At 45.0% G+C, this 16,634-nt stretch overlaps 1 protein-coding gene across 4 annotated transcripts in view; it reads right to left on the bottom strand.

The window, feature by feature from the left end:
* The window catches only part of LOC117513907 (B-cell receptor CD22-like), a 45,042-nt gene that overhangs the window by 24,281 nt on the left and 4,127 nt on the right, over positions 1-16,634 (bottom strand). For all 4 annotated transcript variants that reach the window (XM_034174148.1, XM_034174147.1, XM_034174151.1 and 1 more), the window contains exons 5-6: positions 3,011-3,268; positions 2,668-2,928 (exon numbers count right to left, since the gene is read on the bottom strand). In XM_034174148.1, coding sequence (XP_034030039.1) covers positions 2,668-2,928; positions 3,011-3,268 — 519 coding nt within the window. The remainder of the gene's footprint in view (positions 1-2,667; positions 2,929-3,010; positions 3,269-16,634) is intronic.

The following is a 16,634-nucleotide window of genomic DNA, read 5'->3' as shown; positions in this document are numbered from 1 at the left end:
GGGATTTTGTGCTGTCTGAAGATCCTCTGTAGTTTTTCCCCCACTCCTGCTAAATAAGGGAGAGACACTCCTCTTCTTCTTGTCTCCGTCTCCTGTCTATCTGGCCAATCTGTATGCAGTCGCGGCCGAGTGTGCTTCCGAGTGTGCTTAATCGTGGCCAATCTGTATGCAGTCGTGGCCGAGTGTGCTTCTGAGTGTGCTTAATCCTGGCCAATCTGTATGCAGTCGCTACAACTTATTTTAGTGCGTGATGTGGACATGATGGGCACGCAAAATATCCATTTTACACACTGTCCCAGTCCGCCGCCAAGCCGCAAATCCCTGTCAGTTGTGGATATCAGCAGATGACGGCGAATATATAGTGCATAGATTGAGTATGTTTGTGTAAGTATTGAGTACGTATGTATGGAGTATGTAAGGCGGATGTCATCCACAGCCAAAATTGTGTGCAGTTCAAAAATCCTGGGAACGGAAAAACGTGCCTCTGTGGATAATTGCGGATGTGTGTGGGTGTCAGCCGACTCATACAAGCATGTTTCATGGATATTGCGGATGTTAAGCAAATATGAGACAATTATGTGTGCAATCCATATGCAAATCCTCCTAAACGCCAGTGGGACCGGGCCCTAAGAGACAGGGTACACCCTGGACAAGCCACCAGTCTAATGCATATAGACAAACATATTCACATGGTCACTCACACATATGGTCAATTTAAGCTGTCCTGCTCACTCAACCTGCATGTCTTTTGGATTGGGAGAAAGCCAGAGCACCTGGAGAGAAGCCGCACAAACACGGAGAACATAGAAACTCACACACGGAAAGGACCAGGTGGGAAGTGAACCTGGGATCCTCTTGCTATGACCTTTAATTAGAAAAAAACTAGTATAGAAAAGTATATAATGAATGAATTTTTTCCTAACATATTGTGGTGAAAACTATTTCACTCTCCCTCGCTAAAATGAAAATAAGGTCTAAGGCCTTGCAAATGAAGAACCCGCCTCCCTCTTCCGTCATGGGATAATTCTTGTTTTCAATATTCAGTTGAAGCCAACTGTCAATGAAATGGATTCATGCCTTTGTGAGACATTCTGTAACAAATAATCAAACACTGCCTCCTTTGCAGAGGTAATAGGGCAGCGCAGTCTCGGTTGAACCCCTGCGTAATATCACGGGATTTCACCACTTCCGGGAGAGCCTGCCATTGAGCAACATAAACACAGCATCACTTCACATGAAAAATGGCGAACTGGTTTTGTTTTCGGCTGCAATCACCAAAGCAGTCGCGAACAGTGTCCTTTTTCGGTTCCCAGTGTAGAAGGGAAGATGAGGCAAATGGGAGAGGTTGTGTCAGTAAATGTTAGCCTACACACCTAGCCAGAGTAGCTATGTTCTCTCGCCTGCATAACCACCTCTACATATTTGAGCTCTGGTGTCGCAGACCAAACGGTCCCCCCTAAAAATTGGTCCACTCTACCTCTACTGCGCATGCATCATTTCGAAACTCAGCAGCTCGTCTGAGACAGACTCTCTTCACCCAAAGTGATCAAATGGATTAATGTGATTATTAACCATCAGATGATAAAGTAAAACCTCTTAAATCATTCTAAAATCAGTTTTAAGCAGAAACTAGGTGATAATCTGTGATGTTTTGAAATGACGGAGGTGCAGTGAATGCAGCAGCTATCAGCTTGTGTAGCCGCGGCGCTCTGATCACTTCATCCGTCTTTTATGATGAAATAATGCTGAATTTATGTGGAAATGATTGTTGTACAAAAGCTTCAAATATCTGTCGCTGAGATAGATGATGACTAGAGCTAGAGTGCAGTTTGAAGCAGAAACGAGGTGATAATTGGTGAACCGTGGCTGATGACGCATACGCAGTGAAGGCAGGGCGGACCATTCTTAGGGGGGATCGTTCGGTCTGCGACACTGAGTCATAAACAAATCACATCACATATCTGCTTTCCACCACATCCTCACTTTTTCTTTGCATTTTCACTTTGTTTGCCATGTAATTTGCCCAAAAACTCAGAAAAAGTGCCATGTTTCTGATGGGGAGATACGAGGGCTGTCCCCAGATGTAGGATTATTGTGTCATATGCATCATATTTTAACCCTTTAGCACTCACCCTCAAGCGAAACTGTGCTTCCTAATAAAGCCTTGACACAAAAATCAGCACACTGTCATACATGTGGACAGACAACAAAGCTCAGACATGGACACATGAAGAACTCTGGGGTTGTCACCCAATATGTCATTAGATTAGTACCAGTTTCAATGCAGCAAACACACAATATCTCTCACTTATGTGCCAACAACAGCGATCAGAAAGTGACAGTACCCCACTGCCAGCAGCTGATTTTTTTTTACATCATGTGACACCACTGACATCAGAGTTCTGGCACATTTGTTACCCCCCCCCCCCCCCCCCCAAAAAAAAAGAGGTCTATGCAGAAAAATCCATTTCAATGCTTCATCTGAGATCTGGTCAGTAATGGATTTTAGACAGTCAACTTTGATTTGATCTTGCGAACCCAGTGACTCCATTGATTTTATTCACCAAATTTGATGGAACTGCTCTTTGCATTTTGAAGAAACAGTAGCACCACAGACAGACAGGCACACAGACAGATATGACCATTACAATAGCAACACTAACTCACACTGAACATCCAATCCATAGGTTGCTGAAATGTCCCTCCCCAGGTCATTTTTTGCTTCACAGTAGTAGTCACCACTATGACTCAGCTCCACTTTGTCTATCACCAAGCTTGGTCCCAAAGCCTCAGCCTTTGCTCCATGTCTGTACCAGGTGTAGTTGGTCACAACAGGATTGGCATGGCTGTTGCAGAGCAGAGTAACAGACCTGCCCTCCTTCACTGGACCAGGGGGGTCCACCGTTACTGTGGTCTCCCTGGGAGGAACTGAAACATCATATAAACACTGGCTGAGTTCACACTGTTCTTATGGTTCAAACATCTGACCTTCTGCATCATTCTGACTTACACTGTATGTCCAGCTCCACGATCGATGAGTTCTGGGATCCGTATCTGTTGCTGACCATGCAGTAAAAGTGGGTATCATTTCCAGAAACCATGAAGGAAAATGTCTTCAAGTACCCCACTGGGCTCACCTGATCACCTTTCAGTTTGTACCAAGTGTAGCTATGCACAGCTGGATTTGCATTAGTGTTGCAGGTCATGGTTAACCACTTGCCTTCTCTCACTGGACCATGAAAACTGACTGACGTGTTCTGAGGCGCATCTGCAAGACAAATTTTTAATCTGCAGTTACCATTTTACCCCAGATCTCATTCTTCATGTTTAGAGTGTACTTTCAGTCAGCAGTAAGGTAGTGCAGATGCACAATAAATCATACTTCCACATCAAACACTTTAACAAAGATTTACATCTGTGGGTGGAGAGAAGGATTTCTAGCGCACCTGAATGTTTTTAAGAAAAAATTGATACAACTAAGTAACAAATTCATCTTAAAAGCATATATACATATATATATATATATATATATATATATATATATATATATATATATATATATATATATATATATATATATATATATATATAAATGAAGTATTAAGACAGGCAAAGAATTTTAAAGGAACAAGTGTCTATATAAATGAGCATTTAACAAAAAAAAAATGCAGATATTGCTAGGGAAGCAAGACTACTAAGAAAACAGAAGCACATTGTTGCTACATGGGTCTGGAATTGTAGGGTGTGGATTAGAGTAAAAGAAGGAACAAACGGTATACAAATCAAAAACATGGAGGACCTTACGAAATACAGACCTGAATAGACAATCAAATATGACGTCTGTTGGTAATTGGACCAACAAAAAAAAAAAAATCTGATCAAACATGGAAACAGATGATAAAATATATGACATGATGACATATGATGTTCAAATAGAGGGATATGAGCTGTATTTTGTGAACATAAGAGATAAAAGGGGCGCTGGTGTTGCTCTGTACATAAAGGCAGATCTGATATGTACAATTGTAGAAGAAATGACAACTGTGGATGACATCATAGAAATTGTAACAGTGGAACTTGTACATGAAACATCTAAAAATATTTTAATCAGTTGTGTATACAGAGCACCAGACACTTGTGTTGTGAAATTTACAGATAGAATAATAGAGCTATTCCATCAAATTAAAAACAAAACGCTTTTTATATGTGGAGACTTTTGTTGGGAAAGTGTAGGTACACGGACCCACAACAGGGGGCGCAAATGAACGGACAATGGATGAGGTCAAATAACAACACTTTACTGTTGTGAATGGGCACAACAAATACAATCAGATTACAACAATAGACAAAAGCCAAATCACAAAAGGTGTCGTGTGGGCAGGCTCGAAGATAGGAGACGTCTGTCCAAAGCAGAACTGGAACCACACGATTTCCTCCGCCACCAGACCCCGGGAATACTGGAGCCGCCAAGTCCCGAACTCCCAGGTGGCCACTGCCTTCGCGTGTCGGACCTGGTACTGCTGGCGAGGAACAAAAGAACAATTAAATGTGGGTGCGTCTGCACCCAGGAATCCGTACGGCAGGAAAACTACCTCCACCACTCGTTGGAAAAGGAGTCAGCTAAACAACTCACAAAAGTCACAAAAGATCACTGTTAACCAGTCAGCTGAGCACGTTACCTTCCAGGTAGAACGATATCTCGGCAAAGAGGTGGAGGCGTCATCCTGCTGATATTCCCCTGCTGATCAGATGATGGGTAACAGCTGTTGCAGGTGATGCGTGACAGCTGTCACCCTGGCTGCTCCTGTGAGGCGACTGCGCCCTCTCGTGCCTGAAGCCCGCACTTCAGGCAGGGCGCCCTCTGGTGGTGGGCCAGCAGTACCTCCTCTTCTGGCGGCCCACACAACAGGACCCCCCCCTCAACGGGCGCCTCCTGGCGTCCGACCAGGCTTGTCCGGGTGGCGGCGGCAGAAATCGGCCAGGAGGGCTGGGTCCAGGATGAAGCTCCTCTTCACCCAGGAGTGTTCTTCGGGGCCGTACCCCTCCCAGTCCACCAAATACTGGAAGCCCCGGCCCATCCTACGGACATCCAAAAGCCGGCGTACAGTCCAAGCCGGCTCGCCATCGATGATCTGGGCAGGAGGCGGTGCCGGACCCGGAGTACAGAGGGGTGAGGTGTGATGTGGTTTTATTCGGGACACATGAAACACAGGATGGATCCGCAGTGAGGCCGGAAGCTGAAGCCTCACCGCGGCTGGACTGATGACCTTAAGGATCTTAAATGGGCAGATGTAACGGTCCTGTAGCTTGGGGGAGTCCACCTTGAGGGGAATGTCCTTTGTGGATAACCACACCTCCTGCCCTGGCTGATACGCAGGGGCCGGGGCCCGCCGACGGTCTGCATGGGCTTTTGCCCTCGTCCGGACTTTTAGCAAAGCAGAACGGGCGGCATGCCACACCCGACAGCACTTCCGTAGGTGGGCCTGGACCGAGGGCACACCGACCTCTCCCTCAACCACCGGAAACAACGGGGGCTGATACCCCAGACATACCTCAAAAGGGGAGAGGCCGGTGGCTGAAGACACCTGGCTGTTATGAGCATACTCGATCCAGGCCAAATGGGTACTCCAGGCCGCCGGGTGCGCGGCAGTCACGCAGCGCAAAGCCTGTTCCACCTCCTGGTTTACCCGTTCTGCTTGCCCGTTGGTCTGAGGGTGGTACCCGGACGAGAGACTCACCGTGGCCCCCAGTTCCCGGCAGAAGCTCCTCCAGACTTGCGAGGAGAACTGGGGACCGCGATCGGAGACGATGTCTGTTGGAATCCCATGCAGCCGGACGATGTGGTGGACCAGGAGGTCCGCTGTCTCCTGGGCTGTTGGGAGCTTCAAGAGGGCCACGAAGTGGGCCGCCTTGGAGAATCGGTCAGATGTCTTGGACAGATGTCTCCACTCTTCAAGAGCCTCTTTCACCGCAAGGAGTTCTCGATTGCCGACGTCATAGTTCCGTTCGGCCGGGGTCAACCTGCGGGAAAAATAGGCACACGGGTGAAGGACCTTATCGGTCTTCCCGCTCTGGGAAAGCACAGCTCCTATCCCTGAGTCCGAGGCGTCCACTTCAACCACTAACTGGCGACTAGGATCGGGCTGCACCAGAACGGGTGCAGACGAGAAGCGCCGTTTCAACTCCTTGAACGCGGTATCGCAACGATCCGACCAGGTGAAGGGGACTTTTGGTGAGGTCAGGGCTGTCAGGGGGCTAACTACCTGACTGTAGCCCTTAATGAACCTCCTGTAGAAATTTGCAAAGCCGAGGAACTGTTGCAGCTTCCTACGGCTAGTGGGTTGGGGCCAGTCTCTCACCGCCGCAACCTTGGCCGGATCAGGAGCGACGGAGTTGGGGGAGATGATAAACCCCAGGAAGGACAAAGATGTGCGGTGAAACTCACACTTCTCGCCCTTCACAAACAGCCGGTTCTCCAACAACCGCTGCAGGACCTGACGTATATGCCGGACATGAGTCTCAGGATCCGGAGAAAAGATGAGTATATCGTCTAGATATACGAAGACGAATCGGTGCAGGAAATCCCGCAAGACATCATTAACTAATGCTTGGAACGTCGCGGGGGCGTTTGTGAGGCCGAACGGCATGACCAGGTACTCAAAGTGACCTAATGGGGTGTTGAATGCCGTCTTCCATTCGTCTCCCTTCCGGATCCGAACCAGGTGATACGCATTTCTAAGATCCAGCTTAGTAAAGATTTTGGCTCCATGCAGGGGGGTGAACACGGAATCTAATAATGGCAACGGGTATCGGTTGCGAACCGTAATCTCATTCAGCCCCCTGTAATCAATACATGGACGAAGTCCGCCATCTTTCTTGCCCACAAAAAAGAAACCTGCCCCCATCGGGGAGGTGGAGTTCCGGATCAGCCCGGCAGCTAATGAGTCCCGGATGTAGGTCTCCATTGATTCGCGCTCAGGTCGTGAGAGGTTGTACAGCCTGCTGGACGGGAACTCAGCGCCTGGAACCAAATCAATGGCACAATCGTACGGACGGTGCGGGGGAAGGGTGAGTGCCAGATCCTTGCTGAAGACGTCAGCAAGATCGTGGTACTCAACCGGCACTGCCGTCAGATTGGGAGGGACTTTGACCTCCTCCTTAGTGTTGTGTGGGCCGCTGAAGAGGAGGTACTGCTGGCCCACCACCACCAGAGGGCGCCCTGCCTGGAGTGCGGGCTCCAGGCACCAGAGGGCGCTGCCGCCGACGAGGGCTGCCAGGGTGACAGCTGTCACCCATTACTGGACACAGCTGACTGCACTCAGGACGGAGGTATATCAGCAGGACAGCGTCTCCACCTCAGTGCCGAGATATCGCCTTGAGATTAAGGTAACCTTCTCTGCAAGCTCATATTGAAGACTCTGATAAACCTTGGTAAACCTTTTCAGGACAGCTGACTACAGAAAGCTACTTGCTTGGATAAGTACTCACCTTTCCTGCTTCATTGTAACAAGAGGTGGAGGCGGCTTCTCCCCTCTCCGTCTACTGGGTGCTGTCGCATCCATACCTGTGTGTTTGTGCTCTTGCCCGCCAGCAGTACCGGATCCGACGAGCGGAGGGCAGTGGCCACCTGGAATTCGGGACTTGGCGGTTCCAGTACTTCTGGGGTTCGGTGGCAGAGGAAATCTGGGTGGTTCCGGTTCGACTAGGACGGACGCCTCCTACCTTCGAGCCTGCCCACACGACACCAGCAGATTTCGGCTTCAAACTCCAATTATTAATTGTTGTATTGGTTGTGCTCTTTTCACAACAGTAAAACTTGTTATTCACCTTTCTCCATTGTCCGTTCATTGCGCCCCCTGTTGTGGGTCCGTGTACCTACACTTTCACAACACTTAGCCTGGGAACCGGGAGGAACCGAGGATCCTAAACACACCCGATGGCAGGTTTCGCTCCACTGAACCACCACCCCAGACAGCCAATCGATCCGGGGATTGTGCTTTAACATCCATGGGATGCCCAAAATCACGCGGGAGGTAGAAGGAGTTACAAAAAACTCAATCTCCTCCCGGTGGTTTCCAGACACCACCAGAGTTACTGGTTGTGTCTTGTGTGTGAGTAAAGGGAGGAGGGTGCCATCTAGTGCCCGCACCTGCAATGGCGAAGGAAGCGCCACCAGAGGGAGCCCTACCTCCCTTGCCCATCTGCTATCTAGCAGATTCCCTTCTGACCCCGTGTCCACCAGTGCTCGGGCTTGAAGGGTTAAATCCCCGCTCAGGATCGTGACTGAGAGTCATGTGGCAATTTGTGTGTGTCTCACTTGAATGTCTTGACCCCCCCTTAGCCCAGTCTCTAAGGGCGAGTGTTGACGTCTTGGCCGTTTGGGGCAGTCTCTCTGTGTGTGCTCTGTTGAGCTGCAGAGAAAACACTCTCCACGGATCAGCCTCCCCATTTTGGCCCTGTGCGTTTCCCTAACAACGTCAACAGGGGGAGCTGTTGCCCCACAAAGCGCTGCGGCTGTGGAGCGTGGGGAGGGCGGCCCCTTTTCGAACCCGGAAGGGAGAGGGGCGGCGCGTATCTGGTCACGTCCTTCGCCTCGCTCCCGACGGCGTTCCTCTAACCGATTGTCTAATCGTATAACGAGATCAATAAGCCCGTCCAAATCCCGCGGTTCGTCCTTAGCCACCAGGTGCTCCTTCAGGACCAACGATAGTCCGTTTACGAAGGCGGTGCGGAGGGCGGTGCTATTCCAGCCGGACCTCGCAGCCGCGATGCGGAAGTCAACTGCATAAGCAGCTGCGCTCCGGCGCCCCTGTCTCATTGACAGCAGCACGGCTGAAGCGGTCTCTCCTCTATTTGGGTGATCGAACACTGTTCTGAACTCCCTCACAAACCCATCATATGTCAGAAGGAGCCGTGAATTTTGCTCCCAGAGTGCTGTAGCCCAAGCGCGTGCCTTGCCGCGAAGCAGATTAATCACATAAGCTATCTTACTAGCATCAGTCGCGTACATGACGGGACGTTGTGCGAAGACGAGCGAACACTGCATAAGAAAGTCCGTGCATGTCTCCACACAACCCCCGTACGGTTCTGGAGGGCTTATGTATGCTTCAGGGGAAGGTGGGAGGGGTCGTTGAACGACCTGTGGAACGTCACTATTGCGCACAGGATCGACAGGAGGGAGAGCCGCAGCAGCGCCCTGAGGGCGCGCTTCCACCTGCGCGGCGAGAGCCTCCACCCTGCGGTTAAGGAGGACGTTCTGCTCGGTCATCAGATCCAGCCGAGCCGTAAAAGCGGTGAGGATTCGCTGCAACTCACAGATCATTCCTCCTGCAGACGCCTGTGCGCCCTGCTCTTCCATTGGCCGTTCAACGGCCGGTCGACGCCCCTCGGGGTCCATGACGTTGGCCGAGATATCCTGTTGGGAAAGTGTAGGTACACGGACCCACAACAGGGGGCGCAAATGAACGGACAATGGATGAGGTCAAATAACAACACTTTACTGTTGTGAATGGGCACAACAAATACAATCAGATACAACAATAGACAAAAGCCAAATCACAAAAGGTGTCGTGTGGGCAGGCTCGAAGATAGGAGACGTCTGTCCAAAGCAGAACCGGAACCACACGATTTCCTTCGCCACCAGACCCCGGGATATTGAAAGATTGTATTGTAAAAAGGGGCAGAAAATATAAGACTTGTTCTTCTCTCTGCTCCTTTTCATTCTGGTAATGGAGATGCTTTATTTCTGCTTTTCTGTTTTTTTTTTTTTTTCTTTTAAATGAATGAAATAAATAAATAAATGAAATGAAATGAAATATACACATATACACATATATATACACACACATATATATATATACATATATATACATATATACATATATATACATATACATATATATACATATACATATATATATACATATATATACATATACATATATATATACATATATATACATATACATATATATACATATATATATATATACATATATATACATATACATATATACATATATATATACATATATACATATATATACATATACATATATATACATATATACATATATATACATATACATATATATACATATATACATATATACATATATATATATATACATATATATATATATATATATTAGGTACTGGAAGTACATTTCTTTTAAGTGGTTTTGTGAGGTTTATAAGTCACTTCGTTTTTGTCAGAAAATTCCTACCATCTCTGACTTACAGCCAGAGGAAGAGAGAGAGAGAGAGACGGACGCCTTGCTTCAATTGAAGTCTTTATTAATACCGCGGGAGTGAACAATGATATTACTACTTCCTTTCACTGAATGAAAGTTCCACTTCTCCAAGCTTATATACAGTTTTTCAGACATCATAAGCAGATTTATGTAGCAACACTTCCCTCCTCTGTAAAAATGTGTTAACCTCACAGCTGCACTCTCCTCAAGACCAGATGATGGGGGAGGGACATCTTCTCTTATCTTTTTGCTCTCTGTGAAGAGTTGTCTTTTGCCTTCTCACATGAAAACCCTCAGCATTAAACTGTCTTATTACAATGTAAGGATTACCACAATATATTCAACATTTACCCGTCGTGATAATAATGAAAATTTAGAAAACACAAAAACTTTTCCAACAATTTTATAATGACGTGATCATCATCAATCATTTATTTAAATTGGCAAAGGCATGATTGATCACTTCAAATTTGACATTCTTTTGACCCACAGATGAAAGGATACACTGTTATATAATCTCATATTCATAAATATTTTAAAATGTTTTATTAATAAATGATTACTTTGTACTAGGGCTGTTATAAATAACACGTTAACTATTTGCGTTATTTTTTCCCCTATAACACAATAAAATAAATTGATCGCAAAGATTAATAAAAAAAACGCTCCTTCACTTTGCAGTACCAAACGGTCAGTCAGTGGGGGCAGCATTACGCCCACGTCCAGCGTGCCACCAGAAAGAAGAAGAAGTGGCCCTTTCCTGTGTTTACGCGCTGCTGGTGCTACGTCAAGCTAGCAATGGAAAATAAAAAAGACACGCTGTTAAATGGAAAATTGAAAAGATACAACCAGACGGTGCTTTGGACAAGACAAAGGCGATATGTGTGCTTTGCAAAGGTGAGTAGAGAAGCTTGAATCTTCGACTGGACTGGGCTGCTTGACGCGAGGACGTTTCACTTCAAATCGCAGAAGCTTCCTCAGCTAAAATTCTTGCTCTGGTAGTCTGACTTCTGTCTTGACTCTTGTAGAGAAGAATAAACAGAAGCCACAAAAGCTGGAGTTTTAAACCTAACCAGACCCCTCCTACCGAGAGGCAGACTGCTATAGGCTAGTGACTAAACAATAGCTCTAATTAGCACCTATTGTGCTCTAGTAAGCACCCTCCTAATGACAGGGCAGCTGTCCCTTCTAATGATGGGACGGACGCCTCTCCTGCCGGCTTCCTTGATGACTCTCCTGATGACGTGAATGACTCATTACCATGAACAAAAGACTGAAACTGCTTTGACCTGAGTACCCCATTGTAAACAGGGAGAATAATTTAACTGGGTTAAGTGCAATATAAGATCTGGTTGAAATTGAATAAGGCAATTCTGTGCAATATAAGGTGAATGTAAAAAGCAGTACTATGAAATGTGAAATTTGTAATGTTTTATTTATATTTTTAAATTTGACAGAATAAATCTACCTTGTGATAAGCACACCTCTCTGTTTCCCAAACCTTGCGCAGCCTTCTGTTACAAATTGGGCTTTGATTGGTCCCAGGGCTGTATCCCTGGGTGGCATTGTCGGTCCTTCTTTTAAAATTGGAATTAAATCATAGTGTCTTTTTAATTAGGATAAACAAACAAATAACCCTAGCCCAGAAGCAAGACTCCACTTCACCACACAATTGCGCTGAACTACTGAATGAACCTTTCATGTTTTCAACATTTGTTTTTTTAATCATTTAACCACATACAGCAACACATCCAGGTACAGGTGCTATCAAAATAAATAAAAAAAATAGTTAAGCTATCAAATTTACCATTTATGATGATTTATTTAATTTAAAGCCTGATTCATGCTTCTGCAGCTCGGTAACTCCGTGTCATAAAGATCTTTGTCGCTGGATTATGCTTTATTTGACCTTCAATAAGCTTTTCTTTCTAAAATCACCTCCTCTAATTCAAACATAACCTGTACAATTTCATCTTTTTCTGGCTTCATGCTGTAAAGTTGTGGACTTTTCTGATCCATTTGTCATCAGTGTGCACACTGCAAAAACTATTATGATGGCAGACAAAGGCGTAAAAGCAGGAAGTGTCAAATCACAGCCTTTTGTGTCTGATTTAACAGGTGGATGTCAGGCTGTGGGTCCGAGTCTGAGCACGGTGTGAAAAAAATAAACGGCCGGGCTTTTAATCACAGAAATAACTCTGGTCCCACATGCGAGGGATTTTTAATGGAAATACATTATGATGAGACATTTCATCCTATTATTACATGGAAAACAATACAAAAACAGTGGGACTTTTTTTAATCCGGTTACTGCGAATATCTGGTTTATGACAGTTTAGGTGGGTTTTATTGTACATGGGACTCAACAATAAATTTACCTCTCAAAACTTTAACGGTGATGTGGGCTTCCATCCCACACGGCTGACTTTATTTTCCTAAATTTTTCTTCTGTTCGGATCTGAAAGGAATCTGTACATCTTGAAGCCCTTGTTGTGACTATTTGTGCCTCTAAATGCACAAATAGCATTTGGCATTTTCAGCAAATAAATAAATAAAATAGCTGAATTTACATGCACATAGAGTAACAGTGAACATTATTTAGAACCCAAGATGGCACCATGAGTCACATGACCGTTTTTTTTTTTTTTTCAATCAATCAATCAATCAATTTTTTTTTTATATAGCGCCAAATCACAACAAACAGTTGCCCCAAGGCGCTTTATATTGTAAGGCAAGGCCATACAATAATGATGTAAAACCCCAACGGTCAAAACGACCCCCTGTGAGCAAGCACTTGGCTACAGTGGGAAGGAAAAACTCCCTTTTAACAGGAAGAAACCTCCAGCAGAACCAGGCTCAGGGAGGGGCAGTCTTCTGCTGGGACTGGTTGGGGCTGAGGGAGAGAACCAGGAAAAAGACATGCTGTGGAGGGGAGCAGAGATCGATCACTAATGATTAAATGCAGAGTGGTGCATACAGAGCAAAAAGAGAAAGAAACAGTGCATCATGGGAACCCCCAGCAGTCTACGTCTATAGCAGCATAACTAAGGGATGGTTCAGGGTCACCTGATCCAGCCCTAACTATAAGCTTTAGCAAAAAGGAAAGTTTTAAGCCTAATCTTAAAAGTAGAGAGGGTGTCTGTCTCCCTGATCTGAATTGGGAGCTGGTTCCACAGGAGAGGAGCCTGAAAGCTGAAGGCTCTGCCTCCCATTCTACTCTTACAAACCCTAGGAACTACAAGTAAGCCTGCAGTCTGAGAGCGAAGCGCTCTATTGGGGTGATATGGTACTATGAGGTCCCTAAGATAAGATGGGACCTGATTATTCAAAACCTTATAAGTAAGAAGAAGAATTTTAAATTCTATTCTAGAATTAACAGGAAGCCAATGAAGAGAGGCCAATATGGGTGAGATATGCTCTCTCCTTCTAGTCCCCGTCAGCACTCTAGCTGCAGCATTTTGAATTAACTGAAGGCTTTTTAGGGAACTTTTAGGACAACCTGATAATAATGAATTACAATAGTCCAGCCTAGAGGAAATAAATGCATGAATTAGTTTTTCAGCATCACTCTGAGACAAGACCTTTCTGATTTTAGAGATATTGCGTAAATGCAAAAAAGCAGTCCTACATATTTGTTTAATATGCGCTTTGAATGACATATCCTGATCAAAAATGACTCCAAGATTTCTCACAGTATTACTAGAGGTCAGGGTAATGCCATCCAGAGTAAGGATCTGGTTAGACACCATGTTTCTAAGATTTGTGGGGCCAAGAACAATAACTTCAGTTTTATCTGAGTTTAAAAGCAGGAAATTAGAGGTCATCCATGTCTTTATGTCTGTAAGACAATCCTGCAGTTTAGCTAATTGGTGTGTGTCCTCTGGCTTCATGGATAGATAAAGCTGGGTATCATCTGCGTAACAATGAAAATTTAAGCAATACCGTCTAATAATACTGCCTAAGGGAAGCATATATAAAGTGAATAAAATTGGTCCTAGCACAGAACCTTGTGGAACTCCATAATTAACTTTAGTCTGTGAAGAAGATTCCCCATTTACATGAACAAATTGTAATCTATTAGACAAATATGATTCAAACCACCGCAGCGCAGTGCCTTTAATACCTATGGCATGCTCTAATCTCTGTAATAAAATTTTATGGTCAACAGTATCAAAAGCAGCACTGAGGTCTAACAGAACAAGCACAGAGATGAGTCCACTGTCCGAGGCCATAAGAAGATCATTTGTAACCTTCACTAATGCTGTTTCTGTACTATGATGAATTCTAAAACCTGACTGAAACTCTTCAAATAGACCATTCCTCTGCAGATGATCAGTTAGCTGTTTTACAACTACCCTTTCAAGAATTTTTGAGAGAAAAGGAAGGTTGGAGATTGGCCTATAATTAGCTAAGATAGCTGGGTCAAGTGATGGCTTTTTAAGTAATGGTTTAATTACTGCCACCTTAAAAGCCTGTGGTACATAGCCAACTAACAAAGATAGATTGATCATATTTAAGATCGAAGCATTAAATAATGGTAGGGCTTCCTTGAGCAGCCTGGTAGGAATGGGGTCTAATAAACATGTTGATGGTTTGGATGAAGTAACTAATGAAAATAACTCAGACAGAACAATCGGAGAGAAAGAGTCTAACCAAATACCGGCATCACTGAAAGCAGCCAAAGATAACGATACGTCTTTGGGATGGTTATGAGTAATTTTTTCTCTAATAGTTAAAATTTTGTTAGCAAGAAAGTCATGAACTCATTACTAGTTAAAGATAATGGAATACTCAGCTCAATAGAGCTCTGACTCTTTGTCAGCCTGGCTACAGTGCTGAAAAGAAACCTGGGGTTGTTCTTATTTTCTTCAATTAGTGATGAGTAGAAAGATGTCCTAGCTTTACGGAGGGCTTTTTATAGAGCAACAGACTCTTTTTCCAGGCTAAGTGAAGATCTTCTAAATTAGTGAGACGCCATTTCCTCTCCAACTTACGGGTTATCTGCTTTAAGCTACGAGTTTGAGAGTTATACCATGGAGTCAGACACTTCTGATTTAAAGCTCTCTTTTTCAGAGGAGCTACAGCATCCAAAGTTCAACTCATCATGTCCTTACTCTCTCAGTCAAGGGACTCTAGCTTAAACTTGAAACTGGCTTATCAGTAGCCGACAGATGTGACCGTGACCGAGTCAATGCTAAAAGTTAGCGGTAACGTCCGCTAAATGTTTTATCAATATATCATTATACGAGGTCTGTTAGAAAAGTATCGGACCTTTTTATTTTTTGCAAAAACCTGATGGATTTGAATCACGTGTGCTTGCATGAGCAAACCTTAAACCTTCGTGCGCATGCGTGAACTTTTTCACACCTGTCGATTGCATCATTTTCTGGTAAGCAGCATTTGTGTGGGACGTGTGCAGTGTGCTCGGCAGATTTTCATTACAAGGAAAAAGTCGGAACTATTGGAGCAGCGCCTCATCAAATTTTGCCAGAAACTGGGCGACAGCCAGGTGGAAACCATTCGGATTATTCAGACGGCTTTCGGTGACTTTTCAGTCGTGTGACTATCCGAGAAATTGTGGAAGAGGTGGGCATGTCACAGCATGTCCTGTGAGACTTCAACACGAAGGCGCTTTTGCTCCACCGTCAGCAGCAGCATGAATTTCACAGCCACTCTTTTCATGGCCAAATCTTCTGTCACAGTGGAATGTACCGAAAAAGTGCTGATGTCAACCTCTTCCGCAATTTCTTGGATAGTCACACGACGGTCCCGCATCACCACAGCGTTCACTTTGGAAATGATCTGGTCATTTCAGCATGTTGATGGCCGACCGGAGCATGCTCGCACTCCACTGTTGTGCGGACGTCTTTAAGCCGATTGTACTGCTCCTTAATCTGTGTGATGCCCAAAGCATTGTCACCGAAAGCCATCTGAATCGTCCGAATGGTTTCTACCTGGCTGTTGCCTAGTTTCTGGCAAAATTTGATGCGGTGCTGCTCCAGTCATTGTCTTTTTCCTTGAAATGAAAATCCGCCGAGTGCACTGCACATGTCCTCACACAAAGGCTGCTTTGAAATGACGCAATCACCAGGCGTAAAAAAGTTCACACATGCGCACGAAGGTTCAAGGTTGGCTCATGCAAGCACACGTGATTCAACCAGTCACTTGCCCAGACCTCTCCATTGGCTCCTTCTTGCACTGAATTCCTCTCTACTTATTACTGGACGTCTGCCTAATTTAGCAGATTCTGTGATCATAATACATTGACTTGCATCTTCTTAAAGAGCTCTTTCTACAGCATAGTCTTATTTTTAAAAATGTATAATCAAGTCACACATTATGATGTTTGGTAACATGTTATGAAAATGCAGAAATACACTT

Source organism: Thalassophryne amazonica, chromosome 7 (assembly GCF_902500255.1).
Source record: "Thalassophryne amazonica chromosome 7, fThaAma1.1, whole genome shotgun sequence".
Taxonomy (NCBI): Eukaryota; Metazoa; Chordata; class Actinopteri; order Batrachoidiformes; family Batrachoididae; genus Thalassophryne; species Thalassophryne amazonica.
Note: the sequence above shows the minus strand (reverse complement) of the source record. Positions and strands in the feature narration are given on the sequence as shown.